This window comes from Symphalangus syndactylus, chromosome 10, assembly GCF_028878055.3.
Source record: "Symphalangus syndactylus isolate Jambi chromosome 10, NHGRI_mSymSyn1-v2.1_pri, whole genome shotgun sequence".
Classification (NCBI taxonomy): domain Eukaryota; kingdom Metazoa; phylum Chordata; class Mammalia; order Primates; family Hylobatidae; genus Symphalangus; species Symphalangus syndactylus.
In genome coordinates, this window is record NC_072432.2 from 91,903,337 (window position 1) to 91,925,294 (window position 21,958).

Below are 21,958 nucleotides of genomic sequence, written 5' to 3' on the forward strand. Positions count from 1 at the left end.
TCTCCCACTGCACAGTGAGTTCTAAGAAGAGGGAACCCCATCTTTTCCACCTGTCCTCTAGCAGATAGAGCGGTGCCTATCCCATAGTCAAGGGAAGCAGAGAATAACTCTAAGCCAAAATTTTCTGTGGTGAATTTTCCGCAGCCCTCCACAATTCCAGGTCTCAGGAGGTACTCTTTATCTTTTCCCCTCACGCCGTTGCCACGGGAGGGGGTGGGGAGGGGGAACTGGGGACCAGGGACCAGGGAAGCTGAGACTCAGCTCCCTTGGGTGAGATTCGCGACAGGCCGGGAACGTGGTCAGACGTGGTCGCTGCCAAGGTGATATCGGGTGGGAGCGATGATGCAACTCCGGTTTCCACTTCGGCCCCCTGGGATCTTTTCCCCTAATCTGTGGGATCAGGCTGAGCTTGCTGACGTTCTGCAGCAGTAACAGGATGGCGAGCGGAGCCCGGGATTTCCCATTCGTGCGGAGCTAGCCGCCCGTGCCAGTCGGCAGGCGCCCCTCAGCGCCCGGCGGACGACGACGTCCTGGCCTGGTCAGCCCAGGTGGGGGTGACGCACCTGGCTCAGGCGTCCGCAGCAGGCTGGGTAGAACCACGGCAGGAAGGGTGGGGGGCTGCATCCCCGATTAACGCAGGCTGAAGCGGGGATCCGCACCTGTAATCATCGACAACTCTGTCCCACAGAGGGCAGAAGCGTGCCTTGCCCTATGGATGACGGTCGATGAAAGTTTCACGAGGTAGAGTCTCTAAGGCTACAGCGTGGCCTATAAGGTGGTTGATTCCAAGTCAAGATGGTTGCAGCGCCAACGGAGCTCCTGGCAAGAGAGGACTGGACCTGTGGGCGGGGCGGAGGGGCGGGGCGGGGCCGGGGCGGGGCCTGATCGAGAGGCGGGGCCAGGTGCTGGGCTGTCTCTGCTTGTCAAAAGGCGGCAGCTGAGCCGTGTGCGCCGGGAGCGCGGAACAGCTTGTCCACCCGCCGGCCGGACCAGGTGCGAACCCGGGAGCAGCGGGAAAGGGGGTCTCAGGATAGGGACTCGGGGTCGGGGCGTCGGGGATACCGGGGCCTGAGCGCCCGGGTGCGAGCGTTAGAGTCTAAGTCCCAACGGTAAACTTGGTTACTGAGGTCCGGGCTGTCGTGCCATGAGGCTGGGACACTAAGGGGCACTGAGGTTTGAGAAGGCTGAAGTTCGTGCCAGGCTGGCGAGGGGAGCGGCGACATCCTCGGTGCTTAGGAGCAATGCTCCGCTAACACAGTGCTCAGCACTTGGGCAACAAGAAGCGTTTGTTTCCTTCCTCTGTCGGGGCGCCTTGGCGTGGAGTGGAGGAATAAGAAAAGGAGCGATTGGCTGTCGACGGTGCTCAGAACTGCTGGAGTGGAGAGTGTGTAGCCTTATTTATTGTCTTACAGGGCCCAGGTATAGTCACCTGTGATAGTGGAGCTGGGTCTTTTAAGTAATTTTTTTTTTTTTTTTTTTTTTTTTTTTTTTTACTTTTCTTTGAACTACCGATGAGTTTAGACCTAATTGGCCCTATTTTTTTCAGGACAGCCTGTCAATAGATGTTCAGAGGAACTCAGGGGCAAGCATTTAAATGACGAAGGGGCTCAAAGAGTAGTTTCTGTTTGAAAAGTGAGGTGCCCTGGATCTGTGGGTGGTGGTGAGGAAGATTCAGAAGTATCTAGGAGGGAACAGCCTGTGGTCTCCAGGGCCAGTGTACAACTGCCCCTCCTTCTCTTCACCCAGGGACCAGAGTCTGAGACCTAGCCTGGGCTGGGGGAGCCTTGGGTCTCCGAGCCCAGGCCCTTCTCACAATTCCTCCTGCTCCTCCTCCTCCTCCTCCTCCTCCTCCTCCTCCTCCTCCTCCTCTTGTTCCTCCGCCTCCTCTATGCGTGCGGTGAGTGAGTCAGCCTCCTGTCTGGGCTCAGCTGCAGCCAAAGGCAAGCAGTTGGGCAGGCATTTTCTGAGCATTGCAGAAGCTCTCCTGGGCAGAGTTCAGCTCTGCTCCAGCTCCCTGCTGGAAGGTGGTCTTCCTCATGGGCAGGCGCTCAGATACCCAACACAGCAGTGCTTATGGAATGGCTACGGGATGATTCCAGCAGGAGGTGACCGTGAAGGGATGGTGGCTTTATGATAAATCTACATCTCATCTTTCTCCTAGGATAAGGAGGTGCATGCCAGCACTGCAGGCTTTTCCAGCCCTTCCTTCCATTTCTGCCTAGTGGTCTCGTTAGCGGCCCATCCCTGCTAGTGAAGGGGGTGAGCAAAAGAAATTAGGAAAGTCTGGGGCCAGAGAAGTCATGGTGTTGGCAAAGAAGGCTTTAACTCAGGCTAGGGAGTGAGGGTGATTTGCTGAGGTAGAGATGGGTTATCTGAACATTGGAGCCTCAATTCTATGGACTGAGAGTGTTGTGTGTTGAGAGAGCTTCTGCCGTCCCTTCCCTGTCCAAGTGCTGGAGGGAACTGTGAGTCTTTCTGAAACAGTCTCAGGGCTGGCATGCAGCCAGACCAGAAGGTAGTAAGACTGCACATTTCTCCCTGGCTTTTGTTTTGGGTGCTAGAGATCGTTGAACAGAAATAGCCCTCCCTGCAGAGTCTGTGGCCCCCACTCAGTAGCCTCTCTGGACCTACTGGAGAAGAGTCCTGGGAGGCCAATCCAGCTGTGGGGCTGACTCAATCTGAAAAAAGCTGGGGAATTCACAGTCTATGCTCTGTCTGGGTCCCATGGCTTTGGGTTTGGCTGGTCCTGATCAGCTGTGACTTGGACCCTTACCAAGCTAAAGGAGGAACTAGAAAATGGGGTAAGAAAGGAGGGGGAAAAAAATGAGAGTTAGAAAGCCTCCCAACCCTTTGCTCCTCTTCGGCAGAGGCCATCAGACTTTGTTTGTATAAACAGTATGGAAGGTCGGGTGCTGTTTGGGGTGCTCTGATAATTTGTGTTTATGGTTTCTCAGTATTGTTCCCCTATTTGACCTCAGAACTGATCTCTTTTGTAACTAAGCCCCAGGGGAAGCTCCAAGAGGACCTCCTGGACCCCTACACTGTACCCCCAGAACAGATAGCAGGTGTCCAAAGCCCAGGCTGTGAATGGAGAAAGGCCTGGGGCCGAGTGGGCTACATCAGGTGGCTACTACATCAGGTGGTTATCTAAGACAGGAAAAGGAGTTCCCATTGTTTCATTCCTTACCCCACATCCTAAGGAGGCACTGCTGTCCTGGCTGGGATGGGCATCTGGAACCTCTGCTAGAAACTCGCTGTTGCCTGTGCAGCAGTCAGGTCCTAGAGGCCAGAGAGCCAGAGACAGGAGGACCATCTAGATGACATTTGGTGTGTTGCTGAAAAAAGAATTACAGGGCTCCAGCTTCCATTTGTCCCTGCTGCAATTCTGTTTTGGATGCAGGTAGAGGGAAGTAAGGAATTGACCAGATTTGATTAAGAGCCTCTTGTGTGCCCAGCATGACTCCAGGCCCTCTGAGGGATAGCAGGAAGCAGAATCCACCAGACCAGGCCCCTGACTCCAAGGCAGTTTGAGCCCCAGGGTGGGCAGCAGTTCTCAGGCTCTCCCTCCACTATTGTCCAATTCTGAGAGGATCCGGCTGGGCTGAAGCCAGCCTGGCTGCCACTCTGGGCCACCAAGGCCTTGCTTGTTGTTTTGCTTCCCTCTGATTTGTCCCTAACCTTTTCCTGTGTCAGTGCCCTCCTAGATATGCTAGAAAGAGTGCCTGTGTAATGTATCTTGCAAACTGGGCTACTTCTGAGAGTGAAAGGGGATGCCGTGCATGGTTATACCAGGACAACGGACATAAACCCAAACTCTCCAGGGAAAAATGGAATATTAATCACCCTAGTGATCATCACTCCAAACTCAGCAGAGGTCACAACAGTGATGAGGGGATGATAAGGTTGGGGGAGGCTTAATGCTCAAGGGAAAACAGGGGTAGCTTAATTCTAAGGACAGCCCCCAACACCCTAGCCTGCTCCCTGGCGTTATCAGCCAATTCTCGCCTTTTCCCGGAGAGCGGCACTGCTCCCGGCCACCCTGTCCTGGGACCCAGCCCACCACTCGTGTGACTTCCCTTCACCCTTGACCTGTGACTGGCCTCACCTTTGGTTTTCCTGCCCCACCCCAACCTCAGACAGGGACATGAAGATCTGCCAACTCCTCTTCAGCTTTCCCTGGGGAAATTGGGGTTCATAGTGGAGCCAAGACTTGGCCTCACGTCTCCTCTTCCCTCTTCCTCCATATCTGCAGCCTCCTCGTTTTGTTCATCCAGCTTCCCAGACCTCTGGGGACCACACTATCCCACAGGAAGTCTGGCTGTAAAGCAGGTAAGCAGCCAGGAAGGCAAGGGTAGGCAAGCCTTGCCCACTCTGATAAAGGACATAGGTCACCTGTAATCAGGTTCCAGGGAAACGATAAGCCAAGTGGAGGCCAAAGCCAGGGAGAAGCTGCGTTGCAAGAGACAGAGTCAGTTCCCAAAGACGCTAGAGTTTGCCTCTTTGGTCTGGTCTGACTATTGGGGAAATGGTCCAGGGTGGGGAGAGGCTGTTCTTGCTCAATCCAAGTGACAGGCGTTGATGGCAGTGCCTGCATCCTGCTGTGGCGACATGTGGAAGAGAAACTGTCCTGCCTTCTGGGTCCTGGGTCCTCATGGTCCAGATGCAAAGGCTGGGATCCCCAGAGGTCCAGTCTGTGGGTGATCGGGCATAGGCGTGGAGGGAGCAGAGCCGCCACGATGACCACATAGTGACTCTCAGTTACTCTGCCAGGAAGGAAGTCATTCTCATTGCCAACAAATGAAAAGGGCAAGTGAAGATCTCTTGGGAAGTCATGTCTTTGAAGTGACTTGTGGGCAAGGGAGGTGGTGAGACCCCCCACGCCAAGGCTGGCTGGGGGAGGATGGGGGTCTCTGGTTGGTAAATAACAGGAGTGGAAGGCAGAAGCAGTCAGTACTCTGTGAGTTGGAATGTGTGTCATGCTTTTGCAAACCTGCCCTGCAGGTCCTGTGCCAAGGAATAGACTAAGCAGTGTTCCCAGAACCAGATGCCATACAAAGTCCTCATTCTGCACAGGGGAGAGTCCTGGTCCTGAGCAGGGTGTGGGCAGCTGCACCCGCGGGAAAGTGGAGTCTGGGCAGACTCGGCAGTTGGTTCCTGAGAAGCTGCTACCTCTCACTGGCCTTCTGATGACAACCTGAAGCTTGGAGGTGTTATGCAAGGTGGGACATTCCAGGCACTGTGGAATACCCATGAGGCCCAAGGCTTTGCTGGTGACACATCCAGTGTGTGCCACCTGCTGGTACTGGAGTTGTAGCTTCAGCTACTTACTGAGCACTCACTTGGTAGCAGGTGCTGTGCTATATGCCTCCCAGACCTATCACTAGGCCTTGTGAGGTAGGAACCAGTTATGTTCCCTTTACAAATGAGGAAATGGGTTCTCTGTGAGATTAATCAACATGCCAAGCTGTCATAGCCTGTGAGGAGGAAAGCCAGGACTCCCTCTCAGGTTTGCAGAAGCCCATGCTCTTAACCTGCATGGAACTCTCCCACCTCTGCATTCATGGGATGGCCACAGGGCACTTAGTGCCCTGTCTTGCACATTACAGGCCTGCAGTAAATGTTTGTGAGCTGCGGGGTTAGATGTACTAACTAGTTTGAACAAGTTGACCTGAGATCAGGCTTGGACTGCCCAAAGGTTACTCTGGGGACAGTGGCCTCTCAGAAGGAGGCTCCCTCTGCCAGCACTTTTAGATCTTGGTGCCTCTCTGGCAGTCTCGGGCACTGAGGTTAAGAACAGCAAACAAGAACCCAAGAGAGGTAGGATTGTGCAGAGAAATTGTATGGAATCAAATATGACTCTAATAGTCTGGAAGGCAAATAGGAGACAATCTTTCAAACAGGCCTCTTTATTGAAAACCTACAATGTGCTGATTGTCCCATTGGCCAGTGGAGAGCTATTCTCACTTTGCTTACCTTTTCCCTCTCCTGGCTATCCCTTAAGGACTCCTGAACTTAGCCCAACTGGAAGGAGAAATGGACTCTAGCCTCCTCTGATAGCCTCATGCCAGGCCCTGTGCAGATTGCTTTGCTTGTCTCCTTCAATCCTCATAGCTTCTCTTTGGGGTAAGTACAGTTATCCTCTCTAGCAGGCATAGTGGGGAAATCAAGGTCTAAAGAGATGCAGTCACCTGCCCAGGGCTGCAGAGTCAGCCTGTAACCACTGCTTTACGTGGCTTGCCAGCCCTGGGCCTGGCCATACAAAACGTTCTGTCGGAGCCTGGAGACAGAGGTCGCAGGAAGAGAAGATGCTCAGCCTGCCCCACCCCCTGTGGGTCCCAGGGTTCCTTGATAGATGACTAAAATTTTAGGTAGTGCTGTTCGAAGCTAGTGGCCTGGCAGAACAGGAGAAACACAGGGTCTGAGTTAGACTCTTGGGTTCAAATCTCGGCAAGGTCGCTTTGTGGCTTGTGACCTTGGGCAAGTTTCTTAATCTCTGCAAACCTCAGTGTCCCTACCTGTAAACTGGGTATAGTAATAGCTTCCTTGTAGGACTGTGTGAGGATTAGACGGTGTAAGTCAAGTGCCTGGCACACAGTAGGCCCTTGAAAGGCACGTGGATTCAGTAGATATGGGCCAAGAGCCTACTGTGTGGGAATTTAACAGTGGGGAGAAAAGAGACTCTTGCACTTCTTTTCAAAATTTCTAGCCCAGAAGCCTGTCCTTGTGAGAGGCCCGTTTAGAACTCAGGAATGGCTGTCCTGGCACCCGACTAAACTCCGATTTGGCAAATTGGTCTCTGTCATTTGTTAGCTGACGAGCTTGTGAATGTTACTTAACTTCTCTGCAACTTGGGTTCTTCAATTCTTTTTTGTTCATTTTTAAAAACTGTGATATATCACATACACAAGATTATATGTCTATGTATCGATTAAAGAATCCTATACCCTGTACCTACCACCTAAGTTAAGAGTGGTGCACTCACAGCACCTTAAAAGCCCCCTCTGCCTCTCCCCATTTGTGTTCCCCTTCCTTACTCCCCACCCCAAAGTGAATTTCGGTTAATTGTGTCCTTGCTTTTCTTTGTAAGTTATCATCTATGTAGATTTTACAAAACACTATGTTGTTTCATTTTCCATGGCTTTGAAGTTCACGTCCCTGTGTGTTCTCTGTGATGCACTCTTCTTTGAGTCAATGTGAGTTTTCTGAGGTTCATCCATGTCGACGCACACCACTGCAGTTCATGAGTTTGCATTGCTGTGTAGTATTCCATTGGAAAAATACACCACGATTTGTATATCCTCCTCTCACTGATGGACATTTGTGTTGTTTCCAGTTGAGCTATTATGATAGGACAGTACTGCTAGGGGTGTACATGTTATACTTGTCTTCTGGTTCATGAGAAACACACAAGAATTTCTGTAGGGCACACGCCTAGGGTTGGAATTGCTGCCTCCCGTGGAATTCTATGTTCAGCATTGGTATAGGGTGCCAAACAGCTTTCCACAGTGGTTGTCCCAAAAAACACTTCCAGCAGTGGATGAAAGTTTCCATTGTTCTCCATCCTTCTCAACACTTGATATAGGCTTCATTTCTAAAATGAAAAAGTTGTATTAGATGAGTTTCTACAGTTATAATGATTAGCTATAATAGTTGTATTGTTCATGACCTAGGGACCCAATTTCTGGCTCATGTGTGTGCCTGTCTGCTGCACTGTGTACAGGTGACCACATACGTGCCACAGCCTGACTCCGAGAGCGCTGTGCTGGGCCTCTAAGTACAGTTGAAGCCCTTCCTCTCTGGGCTTCCACCAGCAGTGCTTGAGGGATCCCACGGTTCTACATCCTCCCAAACACCTGGTGGTCTCCTCAGTTCAACCAAGAGCCTGGTGTCAGCAGTGAGCCCATACTATGTGCTCAATTAATACCTGGGGAGGAATATATATTTTCCTTGGGCATCAATTTTGAGAAAAGGACATGGAAGTATAAGAAACATGAGTTTGCTGGCTAATCAAAGCACACAGGGCTGGGGCAGTGATGGATTCACATCTGTCCTGGGCTTCTTGATCATTTAAGGGCTCCAGTGAGATGGGGTGAAGTTTAGTAGTCTCTAGTGGCCATCTCTTCAGAGTCTGGCCTTGTTCTTTGGCCTTTTGAATTGTTTAACCTGAGAAGCAACGGGTAGCTGGAGGGTTGGGGTGGAGGGAACAGAGGCGATGCCGTGGGGAAAGGAGCCAAATGCCTGTAGAGAATCCCTTTCCCTTTGAAGGTCGAATACCCTGCTGGGACTACTGGGGAAAAGAGGTGTTAACTACACTCACCATCCTGGTAGCCACATAAACAGCCAGAGACTCACCCCCCAGCCACCCATGGGACAAAGGAATGTGGCTGGCTGGACAGTTGCATGGGCCACCTCAGCCATCAACTTTGTAATTACCTATCCAGTCTGTGCCTGTCAGCTCCGGGCAGGCAGGTGCTTCTGCCCTGGGCCTCACCTTGGCTCCCAGGCCTGTGCTGGGATCAGGGACAGGGCTCTACCTTCTCCAGCCATCCCTCCACCCCAGCTCCACCCAGTGTCTCTTTCTATACCAACCTTTGACCCTTGTGAGGTTACCATGTTATGTAATAGTTGACAATCGTAATAACCAATGGTTATTATAACTCACTATGTTCCAGGTACTGTGTTCAGTGCTTTTCATGCATTTTCTGATTTATGCCTCTCAATAATCCTACGAGGCTGGTAAAATTATATCTATTTTATAGAAGAGGAAACCAAGGTTCATAGAGATTAAGAGGCTAAATTCCTTGCCCAAAGACATTGAGCTACTAAATCAGAACCAGAATTTAGATTCAGGCTTAAGTCCAGAATGCATGTTCTCTTTCTCACTTGTGCATTGCCTTTCCTGCAGTGTCCTAGTCATTCAGCTCAGTCTTCCCTCCTCCCCTTCCTGTCTAGGAGGGCTGGAAAAAACGCAGCAGGTGGCACGAGGGTGAATGGGGCAGTTCCAATCTGGCCAGGGAGATGCTGGAAAACACCTTCGGGGCAGAGTTCTTTGTTCCAAACGGCTCTGAATTTCCGGACTTCTGCCAGGGGCAGGAAGTGACTTCTGCCCAGCCTCTTTGGCAAGCACACCCATATCTTGGGTGCCATGATGTTAAGAAGTGGGGGAGGGGCTGCCTCAGGTAAAATTCCATTATCGTGAACTCCATTTGAGGTCTGACGGGCTTTGTTGAAACCACGTGCACAGCCTGGGAAACTGGAAATGGAGTGGAACTAATGCAAGGTTGGGTGTCTTTTAGCAAAGCCCCCCGAAAGGTTTGGAGCCTAGAAGGAGAAGGAGAAAAGAGTCAGACCCACCCCCAGGTCCTCCTGAATGCCAAGCTCCTGGGTGGTCCTGGGCAGGGCTTGTGGGGAGAGCTCTGTGCGTAACCCCACCTGTCAGTGCGGTCATCGCCCATTCCCCCCACTCCACTCCGAGCCCCGAGAACAGATCTGAATCCTGTCCCTGAAGTGCCCCTGCTCCATGCAATAACTCACATGTCACAGATATACTCACTAGATGGTTTTGTCTGTAGACCGGGTGCCTGAGCAAGAAAGGAGGGTTGAAGGGCAATTGCTTTGTGTCGTTAAATCATCTTCAAAAACTGGGCTGCAACTCAGATGAAGTCTCCTTAGTCATTGCGGTAATTGTGCACAATAATAAGCACTAATGTTTACTGAGCAGGTACTACGTGCCAGGCACTATGCTGGGCACTTGACGTGATTATCTCACGGACTCCTCACAGACTATGCAGTAGGTGGTGTTATTGTTCTCATTTCACAGGTGAGGAAGCAGAAGCTTAGAGAGTGCATTTCATTGGTTCTGGTTGCACAGCTAGTGGTAGGGAGAATTCAGGGTTGGGCACATCCAGGCCAGCTGCCTCCAGAGCCTGCACTTCTAACCGTGAGCTCTGCTGTCAGTGTGCGCTGGTCAGGGGGCCGGGGACAGGTGGGTCATGAGTGAGGCTGGAGGGATGCAGACCCCGTGAGATGGACTGGAGAGCACACGCTGGTTGATGGGAGCAGCCCCTCTCGGCCCAGCAGGCTTCCAGCAGGAGCTTCAGCCTGGTGTGGCCAGATTACCCGACTTTTTCATAGAAAGCTGGACATTCAGATTTTTTTTCGAAAATGTAACCTCTTGATTTCTAAAACATTGACAGCCAATTTAAAAAAAATGAAATGTGTAATCACTGTTGGTGATGGGGGAGGACGGGTGGCAAACAGCACACATCACAGTCAGGTCTGCTCTGCAGGCTCCACTGCGTCCTCTGGTAGTTTTTTTTAACAGGTAACTGTTATAGAGTGGGATGGGAAAACCCTGTTCCTGTAGAATTCCTTACTAACGTACTAGAAGGTACCCCTCCCAGCATGTGATAATAGCTTTATAATACAGAGTGTTTCTTCCTTGTGAGTTAGAAAGAAAGCTTTCAGAATAAGATATTCCAAGAATACATTCCCTTCCTTTCCTTTCTCCCCTCCTCCTTCTCTCCCTCCCATACTCTGTCTTCTCAGGAAGGTATTTCCCAATAGGTATTAGAAGAAAAGTTGTGTGAGAAAAATCAGAAGGAAACTAACAGAGGATAGGGTCTTAAGGCAAAAAAAAAAAAAAAAAAGAGAGAGAAAGTTTGGGGATGGGCTTGGTAGACAACAAATGAATGGATCATGCTCCATGCAATCGTTCAAGGTGTTTTTTCACAGCCTTCCCCTTTTCACCTGAATTTATTCCTCCTCCTCTCCTATTCTTAAATACCTGGAAAAATAATAGTAATGCAATAGCTAGTATTTTTATAGAGTGTAATTTTAGAGTGTAACAATTTTTATAACACATTTGGAATATTTATCTCAGCTGACCCAACAGTCTTATAGAATCTCCTTTTGGAGGCTTGGTAAAGTAGCAGTGTTTTCTCCTTCTTCCTTGCATTCTGTAAGAGTTGTAGCCATGGAGGATGGAAACTCCTGGCTCCTGTGAGCCTTCCCTGTCCTGCCGCCCTCATGCCCCACGTGGATCCACAGGTGGAGGCAGGTGTGGCAGGCCGTTAGTCTGAGCCCTTGACTAGGGTCCCACCTCTATAAAATCTGGCGCCAGCAAGAGTGAGGGAGTGGACATGGGAAGGACCCTAAATAGATAGTGGCCCTAGTTAGTGGCCCAAGGCCAGCCTCCCCCGCCCCACCCTGCCTGTCACTCCGAGCTATTGTTCCAAAAGCTGGGCAGAAAATAACTCACTGGGGGAATTATTTTCATCTCTGTTAAACTTCAATCCTGGGCTACTGACCAGCCTAGCTGCAGAATTATTTTTCAGGTCAGGGGGAGTTCTGGGAAAAGTAAGGGTGGGGGAGTGAAGGGAAGCAGTAGGCATCTCACCCAGGGGCGGAGATGGACCACGGCCACTGACATCCTCCCTAGGATGTTACCTGTCTGCAGCCCACCTGGCAGCAACTCCAGCTGACCTAGTGGGGCCCAGCCCAGTCAGAGGAAACGGGGTTTCACCCACAAGTCTTTAAATTGAACCTAGGTTCTGAGCTAGTCCATCAGATTCCTTCTTGAGGGATGTTTGCCTCAGCCAGAAAGAGCATTCAGTGCAAGGAGTGGAACTTCTGCCAGCTGGTTCAGAGGTCCGGTGGGCAGCAGGCCTGGCTCAGGGCAGCTCGGAGCCTGCAGACAGCTGACCACCAGGAGGGAAGGAAGTTGCTCCTCTAGGGAAAGAGGGTGTTCCTCTAGGGACCCTGAGTTTAGCTCCTCCTCTGTCCTGGGGCAGTATTTATGGAAAGTACCCTGTGGTTTAAATCTGTTCTGTCTTTGCCCTCTGGCTACCAAAGAAAAACAAAGAAGAGGGAGATGAGCCATGGGTAGGGCTGGGGAAGGGGAATCATAGCTTGGTGAGGGTTCAAAGGTTAGAACAGAGACAGCTGTTTCCTACCACTTTGTGGCCCTGGGGAAGAAAACTCCAGATAGATTCTGGTATTTGGCCTGAAACATTGAACCAAGAGGGTTATCTTCAATTATAGCTCTGAGGGTAAGGCAAGGTTTGTGTCATGTTGGCCAGCAGTGAATTTGGACAGCCGGACTCAGGATATGGACTGGCATGTGCCTATCTGCATATGTGACGCTCCACACATGTCCGTGGTGCGTGTTGTTTGTGAGCATCGTGTATTTTGCCTGATGCCCTTCCTTAGACAAATTCCTGGCAATGAGCAAGTGGCCTTGTTGACCAGAACAGAGTGGGCTGAGTGGGCTGAGTGGACTGGTGGAGGCAGGTTTGGGGATCCTGCGGCTGTGGGCAACTCACCTCTCTCTGTGCCCATCAACCATATCTGACCACCCTTGACAGACTGAGGAATTAAGTAAGGATTGCACTAGTGATATGGCAGCTGAGTCACTTACTAACCTCCCTTCCATCTGCCCTTATTGAATCATTTGTTCTTTCTTTTGATTTTCTCCCACAAAAGCTTTTTTTTTCTATTCAGCTAGGCTGAATTTTTCAGGTCTCTCCTTTACCTCTCCCTTCTAGCTCTACTACTGATGGTCCTATTCTTCTCAGGATTAAGGATCTCCCTGAAGGACTGTGGGGGACAGTGGCTTTGTGTGTACCCAGGCTGGGACTTCAGCTGTGCTGCAGAAGAGGCCTGTGCATAGCTAACCTCTCAATGAAACAATGAGAGAGGCCCCGTTGTCACAACCCTCAAGGTGGATTCAGGTTGGAATGGGGATCTGAATGGGGTCTGAAAGTCTTCAGTTTCAATAAATCATGGCAATAATTAAAATTTCCTGATATTCAAGACTCACTGGGTTTAACTTGAAGAAGCAGAGAAAAGAGTGGAATGTACTTCCTACAGGCCTTTAACATGAGTGTGATCAGTTATTACATCTCTTCCTGGCACCCTCTCCCTCTCTCCAGCCATATTGAATGAGTTTCTCTGTCCCAAACATGTTCTTTCCCTTTCGTTCTCAGCTTTGGCCTGTGTAGTATCCTGTGCCTGGAGTGCTCCTTACGCCTCTCACCACTACCACATTAAACTCCTCTGCTCCTTGCTGTCTCCGTGGAGAGGTGGAGAGGGGACTGCCTCCAAAGAGCCTTCTCTTCTCTTTTCTCACTAAGATGAGGCACAGGCTCTCGCATATGCTCCCTCTAGACCTGGCACCTACCTGGATCATAGGATGTGTCGTACTGAATTGGAGGTTCCTGTTTGTCCGCCATCCCCACCCCCCAACCCGCGGTAGACTGTAAGCTCCCAGAGGACAGGGTCTATGTCTTGCTCACCACTGTGTCTCTCACTTCCAGTACAGGCCTTTCCATGTGGCCAGCACTTAAACATAGGCAGGGACCCTATCAGAAATAAGGCAGCAGACGCCAGAATCAACGTCCACCACAGTGTGAGGCCAAGAAGAAATGCTGCCACATCCTATCCCTGGCCCTCCAGGGGTGTCCCCAAGAGGGACCCTACCCAGAAGGATGGCCAGAAGCCTGACCAAACAGCTCTGGAAAAGCTCATTGGGGGAAGTCATTCTAATCAGAAACTGAGGAGCAGCTGATGTCACCTTGGGGTGACTGCTGCTGCCCTTGAAAGTGAGTGGGAACCTCCTACGTGGCCCAGGTCCCGAGAAGCTGCGTGAACATGGTACAGGGGAAGTGTCCACCCTCACTAATAACCCAGAAGATGGAGAGGATGCGTTTGGGCAAATCAGCCGTGTACGGGACCAGAGCTGCCTGGTGGAGAGTTAGCCCGGCCCTGCCCATCTCAGAGGATCCTGGGCATCCTTCCCTGATTCTGACACAGGCTTCAGAATCTATCCCAGGATAAGTGAATGGCCTTCCCAGGCCTTCAAGAGCTGCGGCAGCCAGAAGTCCAGGCCCACTGAGCCAGAGCCCACCCCATGTCTAGGTGAAGGGGCACGGCGGGGCCATTCTTCTGCCAGGGCTTCCACAGTTCTCGCTGCCACCTCCTGACTCCAGCCCCTCGGTACCCACCTCAGCCTTCTCCTGAGTTCTGCTTTCTGCTTCAGGTGGTGGTGGGTGGAAGTGGGTGGTGGTGGTGCCGCTGCCCTGGTAACAGACAGAGGGGCATCCTGTAGGTAGTCAAGCTTCAGGTCCCACTAGAGTGAGAACAGATGCAAGTACAAGACCAGAACTTGATGATGGGGGAGGTGGGGGACAGAGGTGACACTGGGTGAGAAGGGACAGGAAGGACGATGGCTGTAAGGGTTGGTAATCAGTGACAACTTGGGAGCCACAGGCTTTATGTTTTACGTGGAGGAAAAGTCCAAATTTATAGCTCAGCTTCTCTGATTGTTAGGGGAGAAATTAGAACAACTCATTTCTCCTCACCCCAAGAAGTTTTGAAAGAGTTTTAGAAGCCACAGACAGTAGGTGGGGTGGTCAGTTTTTTTTTCCCAGCTCAGCGAAATTGTGGCTTTCTGGGCAATGTTTGTTTGGGGTGGAGCTTTTGGGACTGAGAAACAGGCATCCTGCCCTTCACAGCACCTCTCTCGGGCCTGAAGCTCTTCTCATTTTCCTGGATTCTCCAGTGATTATACTAAAGCCAGGTACAGTTCAATAATAATAGTTAACATATGAAGCTTGTGGTGTGCCAGGCACCCTTCTGAGGGCTGCTCAGAGATCAGCTCGTTTGATCCCCACACAAGACCTGAGACTCAGGTCTACAAATAGACTACCCTATTTATAGATGAGGAGACAGGAATGGGCTCTGGGGGCATCTGAACAGTGGTCAGGTGGCCAGGGGCATCAGGCTGGCCCAGGTGGCTGGACAAAGGCAAGGGGTCTGATCCCAAGGATGCCAAATATCTCAGAGCTGGTAGGACCTGGGCTTTGGATACTGACCTTTGACACAATGCAGAACAGTCTGCGTGATTCAGAGATCACGTTGCTCCCAGAAGGAAAATAAGGAAAATAAGCCTGGCCACCCGGGATAGGGGTAGGTGGTTGGGCCTCAGAGAGGTTTGCCTGAGCAAGAGTGGCTCAGGCCTGGGCAGGCTACTGTCCCCAGGAGCACCCTCCCTGCCCGTCATGTCCCTCTGCCCCTCCCTCCTGCACATGTCACACTGACCACATCTGTAGACATCTTGAGTTGTAGCTGCAGATGGGGACCAGTGGCTCCCATTTTCATTTTAGCCATTTCATCTCCTGCACCCACTCCCTTCATACAGTCTAGTCCGAATAGCACTTCTAGGGCACACATTCTCAGTCCAAGCTGTGGGAAAGCTCCCCTTATCCCAGACAGTTTAAAGGTAGTGACTTGGGTTTTTGTGAATGTTTTGTTTAGTAAGGACTTGTGGGGAGGAACCGTGCTAAGCCATAACCAATGAAGAGAAGCAAGACAGCCTGTCCCCCCCAGGAGCTCTTCTGCAGTCAGGCCACTGCCTGGGGGCTCTAGTCATTCCAGTGGAAGATGAATGTAACCTGCCTGGTGACGTGACAACTGTTTCCTCCCTGACCCCAGAGGAGCTGGCTCCTCTGATTGGGATCAATGCTGAATTTAGTTTACGTGTCAGATTTACACATATATATACTATATATATTATATATTATATATATATATTATGTATATATATATACATAATATATATATATATAATATATATATATATAAAAATACAAAACAATAACCCTTCTGGGGTTTCTTGTGACAGTTGAAATAGTCCCGCATGTGGTCGTCAGAAAATAAGCCATTCCTCATTCCAATATGGGATAAACTCCTTGACCTCTGAGGAGCAGGAGTGCTTCCTGCTGTGTGTTTTAGAATCCCTCCCCGCCTTGTTTCGTGGCAGTGAAATGCCTCTTGGTCCTGTCCAAGTGTGTCTTTCACTGATTTTTTGAATCATGTTCTAGTTGCTTGGTCCTGCCACATGGGTCAAGTGTTCATTTGAGCATAACTGTACTAAATCCTTTTTCCAGATCAGTATAATAAAGGAGTGATGTGCAATTAAAAAAAAAAAAAAAAAAAAAAAAAACAGTAGCTCAGGCCTATGTGGACTCTGGCTGAGGGTCCCAGCGTTAAGACAGATGCTTAGCCTGGAGGGAGGCATGCAGGCACACTGGAAGCTGGGCTTGGGAATGGCTTGGAAGCAGCTCTCTCCTGCTTTTGTTTTTGTTTTTGTTTTTAGAGAAAATCCCATTTAGCCATCAGCTGCACTAACACTAGCAGTAATTTGGGTCTCCCCAAAGAAGGGCTGGACCTACTCTCTCCCTTTGGTGATGCCCCGGTTTCTATTTCTTGGTCTCCAAGTCACTGAACAAATAGCCTCCTTGTCTCATCAACTTTTCCCTGTAGCAGATATCCTTGGGAAGTGCCCCTGTGCTAGTGTCTCAGGAAGACCCACCCGGAGTAGAGAAAGCTCAGGCCAGGCATATCCCACTTTCCTCTAAAGTACTCCCGGTCTAGAGTCCTTGTTCATGTCTTTGGCCACGGGAGCTGAAGCCAGGAGCTGGAGTTGGTCGGGCAGGAGCATGTGGGTGATCCTAGCGACATTTTTGTTTCTCTGTGTTGATTGTAAGGATGTAGTCAACGCTGGGTGGACCTGCTGCAGTCTGCATCAGGCCTCCTACAGGAATTCTCAGCCCCAAAGGGAGAGCACACACCCGCTTCCATGGCCCATTCCTACCCCACACCACACCTTCGCCCTGAAGCTGCTCAGGCAGGCGACTGGGGGTCCTGGACTCGGCCAGGCTGGAGGTAAGAAAGTACACTTCCTTATTGTGTGGCCTTGGATATGTCACTTCCTCTCTGATTACCTCCGAGGAGACTGAGAAGAGACCGAGGCCATCAGAGAGGAAGTGACATGTTCAAGGTCACACAGTAAGGGAGTATACTTTCTTGTTTTTATTTATTTTCTTAGAATTTTTTCTTTTGGTTTGTAGCTGATACATAATAATTGTACATATGGAATACAGAGTGATATTTCAATATGGGTACGCAATGTGCAGTGATCAAATCAGGGCAATTCGCTTATGTATTGCCCCAAACATTTATCATTTCTTTGTGTTGTGAACATTCAAAATCTTCTTTCCTAGCTTTTGGGGAATAGAAGGTAAATTATAGTTAACCACAGTCACCCTGCAGTGTTGCAGAAAACCAGAATCCATTCTTCCTGTCCAGCTTTAATTTGGTATTTTTTAACCAACCTCTCCCCATCTTCCCCTCCCTGCCTCCCATCCCAGCCTCTAAATACCCATGGTTCTACTTTCACGGCCTCCGTTTGTTCAGTTGTAAAACCAGAGAGATTGGACTGCACCTTCTAAATGGGCCAGTCCCCTATGCGTCACCGGCCACTCTCCAGCAGTGACGGGCATAGCCTGCCTGTTACCTGGAGAGCAGTAATCAGCCCAGAAATCTTGTTGACAAAGCTAAGGGCAGAGTTTCCATTGGAAAAAAGCAGCTTGCAGGAAAAATTGTTGATAAGAAGTGGAAATCTATCTAAGTAAGCCACGTATCTCCTGCCCCACTGCCTGAGGCCTCATGGGCTCCCCGCTCTGAGTCCTGCCACGCTCCAAGAAGCTGCTAGAGCTCCCCAGAGTGGCCTTGGTGAATGAGAGTATGTAGCCTGGTTTCCATGGAGTGACCCACTAGCCCTGTGATATGGTTTGGCTGCGTCCCCACCGAATCTCAACTTGAATTGTATCCCTCGGAATTCCCACGTGTTGTGGGAGGGACCCAGGGGGAGGTAATTGAATCATGGGGGCCAGTTTTTCCCATGCTATTCTCATGACAGTGAATAAGCCTTATGAGATCTGACGGGTTTAGCAGAGGTTTCCACTTTTGCTTCTTCCTTGTTTTTCCCTTGCCACTGCCATGTAAGAAGTACCTTTCACCTTCCGCCATGATACTGAGGCCTGCCAAGCCATGTGGAATTGTAATTCCAATTAAACCTCTTTCTCTTCCCAATCTCAGGTATGTCTTTATCAGCATCGTGAAAACAGATTAATACACCCTGATACTGCAGGGGGTGTCAGTCCATGGCTTTTAGCAGGTTCTCAAAGGTGATGCATAGTCCCAAAAGGGTTAATGAAGAACAAGCTTCAGGGGTAAACTCCTTCCTACAACTACTGTGTCATCAGCCACTGAATTTCCCATCATTCAGTCAGTCGTAACTGGTGAGCCTCTTAAATGTTCTTAGAGGTTCTTAGAGCTGCGTTGCTGGAGCCCAGCCTCCTCTGGAAAGAGCCAAGTGGCAGACAGAGGAGGCGGCAGCCCTGCTGGGAGCACACCCAGCAGTCACACTCCTCCATGGGCCCTTTCCGTAGAACAGACGCTGTTCTCTCCAGGTGCAGGCCACAAAGGCGGACGCTGTCTGCGCTGCCACCTTACTCACTCTTCTTGTGGGGATCACGATCAAACCTGGGAAGTTGACGGAGTCTAAATCAAAATTAAGTGTAACGCAGGCTATCTTCTGCTGCTTCTCCCCTGCGACTTCACTCACAACATAAGCATTATAGAGTGTTCTATTTTTTTTTTTTTTTTTTTTTTGAGACAGAGTCTCGCTCTGTCGCCCAGGCTGGAGTGCAGTGGCGCGATCCCGGCTCACTGCAAGCTCCGCCCCCGGGTTCACGCCATTCTCCTGCCTCAGCCTCTCCGAGTAGCTGGGACTACAGGCGCCCGCCACCACGCCCGGCTAATTTTTTGTATTTTTAGTAGAGACGGGGTTTCACAGTGGTCTCGATCTCCTGACCTCGTGATCCGCCCGCCTCGGCCTCCCAAAGTGCTGGGATTACAAGCGTGAGCCACCGCGCCCAGCCGAGTGTTCTATTTTTATGATAATTTTCTGACTGATAGAAGTGAAGTGTCTTAGGGCTTAGTGTCTTAGAACTAAGAGTCTTAGAAAAAGGGATCCTTTTTATTTTAATTTTTCTTTTCTTCTTCTCCTTTTTTTTTTTTTTTTTGAGACGGAGTTTTACTCTTGTCGCCCAGGCTGGAGTGCAATAATGCGATCTCTGCTCACTGCAACCTTTGCCTCCCTGGTTCAAGAGATTCTCCCGCCTCAGCCTCCTGAGTAGCTGGGATTACAGGCACTGGCCACCAAAGCTGGCTAATTTTTGTAATTTTTTTTTTTTTTGGTAGAGACGGGGTTTCACCATGTTAGCCAGGCTGGTCTCGAACTCCTGACCTCAAGTGATCCGCCCGCTTTGGCCTCCCGAAATGCTGGGATTACAGGCATGAGCCACCGGGCCCGGCCAGGGCTCCTTTTTCTAATGTGCATATGGTACCATATGGTGGCCCCCTAAGCCCTCCTCTAGAGCTCCTGTATGGATGGCCTAGTAGCTTTGTCTAACATGACTACAAAGAGCTATCCAGGAGCAGCCATTGAAAGCTATGGGGGGCTATCCCATCTGTGCATGATACAGAGCTTTCTAAGCATAGAGCCATCCAAAGAGAGTGGATTGCCATGGGAGGTGGTTCTCCGCTAGGAAAATTATTCAAGCATGGGCTAGAAAACTGTTTGGCTGGAATATTACAGAAGAAATTTAAGATGATTGGACTAGGTGGTGCTGTTGCCTTCCAATCTTGAGATTTTCTGAGCTGAATGTTGTCTATTGAGTTTTACTGTGGACGTTGTGGTCCGTAGAAAATAATTTCCAACCATTCTTACCCATATTTAAAAGATGTGTGTATGAAGGAGCTGGGGAGACGGTCGGGGCAGGAAGCAGTTTGGATATGTTCTATTTATACAGTAAACCTTCTCCACTGCCCATTAGTATCACTCTGTTCCCTGTCAGCTTCTTCTGGGAGGGACTGAAACTGTTCTGGACAAAGAAAATGGATACATGTTGGGGATGGTGGAGAAGGAAGAGAGGGTATCACCCTAGCTGGCCATGATATTGTTATGCCTGAGTTAAGCACCAGAATAAAGAGATGACAAAAGTCAGGTAGGTCATGCAGTGCTCAGCACTCGATGGGGCAGAGTTTAATGGATGATGAAAGGAAAAATAGCAAGACAAGGGTGTGTACACACAAGTACGTGTGCGGTTGCCGCTGGCGGACACACAGGCATATCTTCTCCTAGAAAAGCCCAACACGTGGTTGACTCTGTGTGTGGCAACTTTAGGAAGAAGAATTGTCTCCCACTCTGTGGGGAAATAGCTTAGCTTTCCATTTCTTTCTAGAAGGAGTGGGAACTTTGGAACAACGTCAACAATTAGAAAGCCCAGTTTAGATCACCCCAGTCCCAACCCGGCGGAAAGAGGACCCCTCTCCTGGGGTTGATTAGGGGCCACATCTTTTGTGCCCTTCCTGCTCATTGGCATCTGAGGATGAGTGAGTCTCACTCACTGAGGCATGAATGTTGGGGTTCATCTGGCTAATGAGGGATCAGGGAGAAAGCTTCATCTCATTTAAGGTCTTCTTGCCTGGCGTGGCTCACACCTGTAACCCCAGCTGCTTGAGAAGCTGAGGTGGAAGATTGCTTGAGTCCAGGAATTAGAGGCTGCCGTGAGCTGTGATTGTGCAACTGCACTCTAGCCTGGGTAACAGAGGAGACCTTGTCTCTTAAAAAGAAAAAAAAAATAGTGCTTCTCGTGATGGGAATTCCAGTCTTGGAGTTGCATGCTCTCGGAGCTAGAAAAGACATTGGTGGTCAGACTTCTTGTCCACTCCATGGCCCTTCTCAGAGTCACAGCTTTACCACCCTCAGGAGGGTCCAGTCAATATTGAGTTAAACTGAGCCATGAGGGACTTTGATTTTTGTCTTCCCAGGGCTGTGCCCAGGACACCTGGCAGTTGCCACCCTGCAAGACTGCCGTAGGCGAGACGGCCCCGGGGATGCCCATTTAACAGAAGCTGCCGCAAGATGGGGCCGCCTGTGGTGTGGGCTGACAGGCAGACGTGTAGGAGAGGCAATGGTTGTGGCTTCAGTGACTGGAAGGAAACATGTTATCTTCTCATTTCTTGCTAAGGCAAGGTCAGGACTGGGGTCAGGGTCGGGCAGGGTTTTTGATGTGGGATGCAGGCCCTGGAGGGATGGAAGCCAGGGGCTTTCTACAGAGTTGAGCTCCTCCCCCTCTGCTTCTCTGAGGCTCAGTGCTGGGGGTTTGGTATTTCTAAAGCAGGGTCAGGAGAGGGTTGCTCTGGGGACGGTCCCAGCAAAAGGAGTGGGATGTTCTGTGTACTCAGAACATGAATTGCTGGTGGGGTGGGCGTGTGACGTGGCAGAGGGCAGGTATTAAGCAGTTTTTCCACCTGTCCTCTTTTCCACCTTATGTCTTTGCCCCACTTTCCTATAGGCTTGCACTTGGACTTAGAGGCTGAATCTAGGCTATCTCTCCTAAAAGGAGTGTCCAGTATTGGAAAGTTGAGTGAGGAGGAGAGGCCCAGCTATTGAATGGGATTTTCCCAGATGAGAGGGGCTGGGTGACAGAAAGTGGATGGATCCTGGCTGAGGCCTGCCATCCCTTGGCCTGGGGATCCTTGGAAGGAAAAGAACAATCCCCAGGTTCTTCCCTCATGACCTGGGGATTATTCTCTGCATGGCTCCCAACCTAGTGGAAGTGAAAGGTGTCCAGGGCTTAGGATTGCAGAAATGACTCACAGCTAAGCTACCTAGATTCAAATCCAGCTCCAAAGACGATCACCTTCCCTGCATCTCAGTTTCCACCCCTAAGATAGGGGCAATAAAGTACCCACTGGAGGAGGCTCTTGTGAGAGTGAAGTGAGTGAGGACACAGGGAAACCATGGAGCAGGGCCCAGTGTGGCGCAGTAGGCATCTGCTCTGATGATTATCATTGGAAAAGGACCCAGTTGGGCACTGCAATCAGCCTGTCCTCGTTTGGCCCCAGGAATCACCACTTCCCTAGCTGTGGGACCCTGGGCAAGTCACTCAGAGTGCTCTGAACTTTGGCTTTGCTACCTGTAAAGTAGGACTGCTCCCTGCCTCACAGAACTGTGTGAGGGCTAAATGAAATAAGGTATGCAGCG

General features: G+C 50.3%; 1 protein-coding gene across 3 annotated transcripts in view; it reads left to right on the forward strand.

Moving 5' to 3' along the window:
• The first annotated feature begins 917 nt into the window (after positions 1–917).
• VDR (vitamin D receptor) overlaps positions 918–21,958 on the forward strand; it is a 63,132-nt gene continuing 42,091 nt past the window's right edge. The window contains exons 1-2 of one of the 3 annotated variants that reach the window (XM_063611283.1): positions 918–993; positions 20,740–20,944. In XM_063611283.1, coding sequence (XP_063467353.1) covers positions 20,914–20,944 — 31 coding nt within the window. In that variant the 5' untranslated portion in view covers positions 918–993; positions 20,740–20,913. The remainder of the gene's footprint in view (positions 994–20,739; positions 20,945–21,958) is intronic. The other 2 variants (XM_055295108.2, XM_055295106.2) reach the window with 2 other exon arrangements.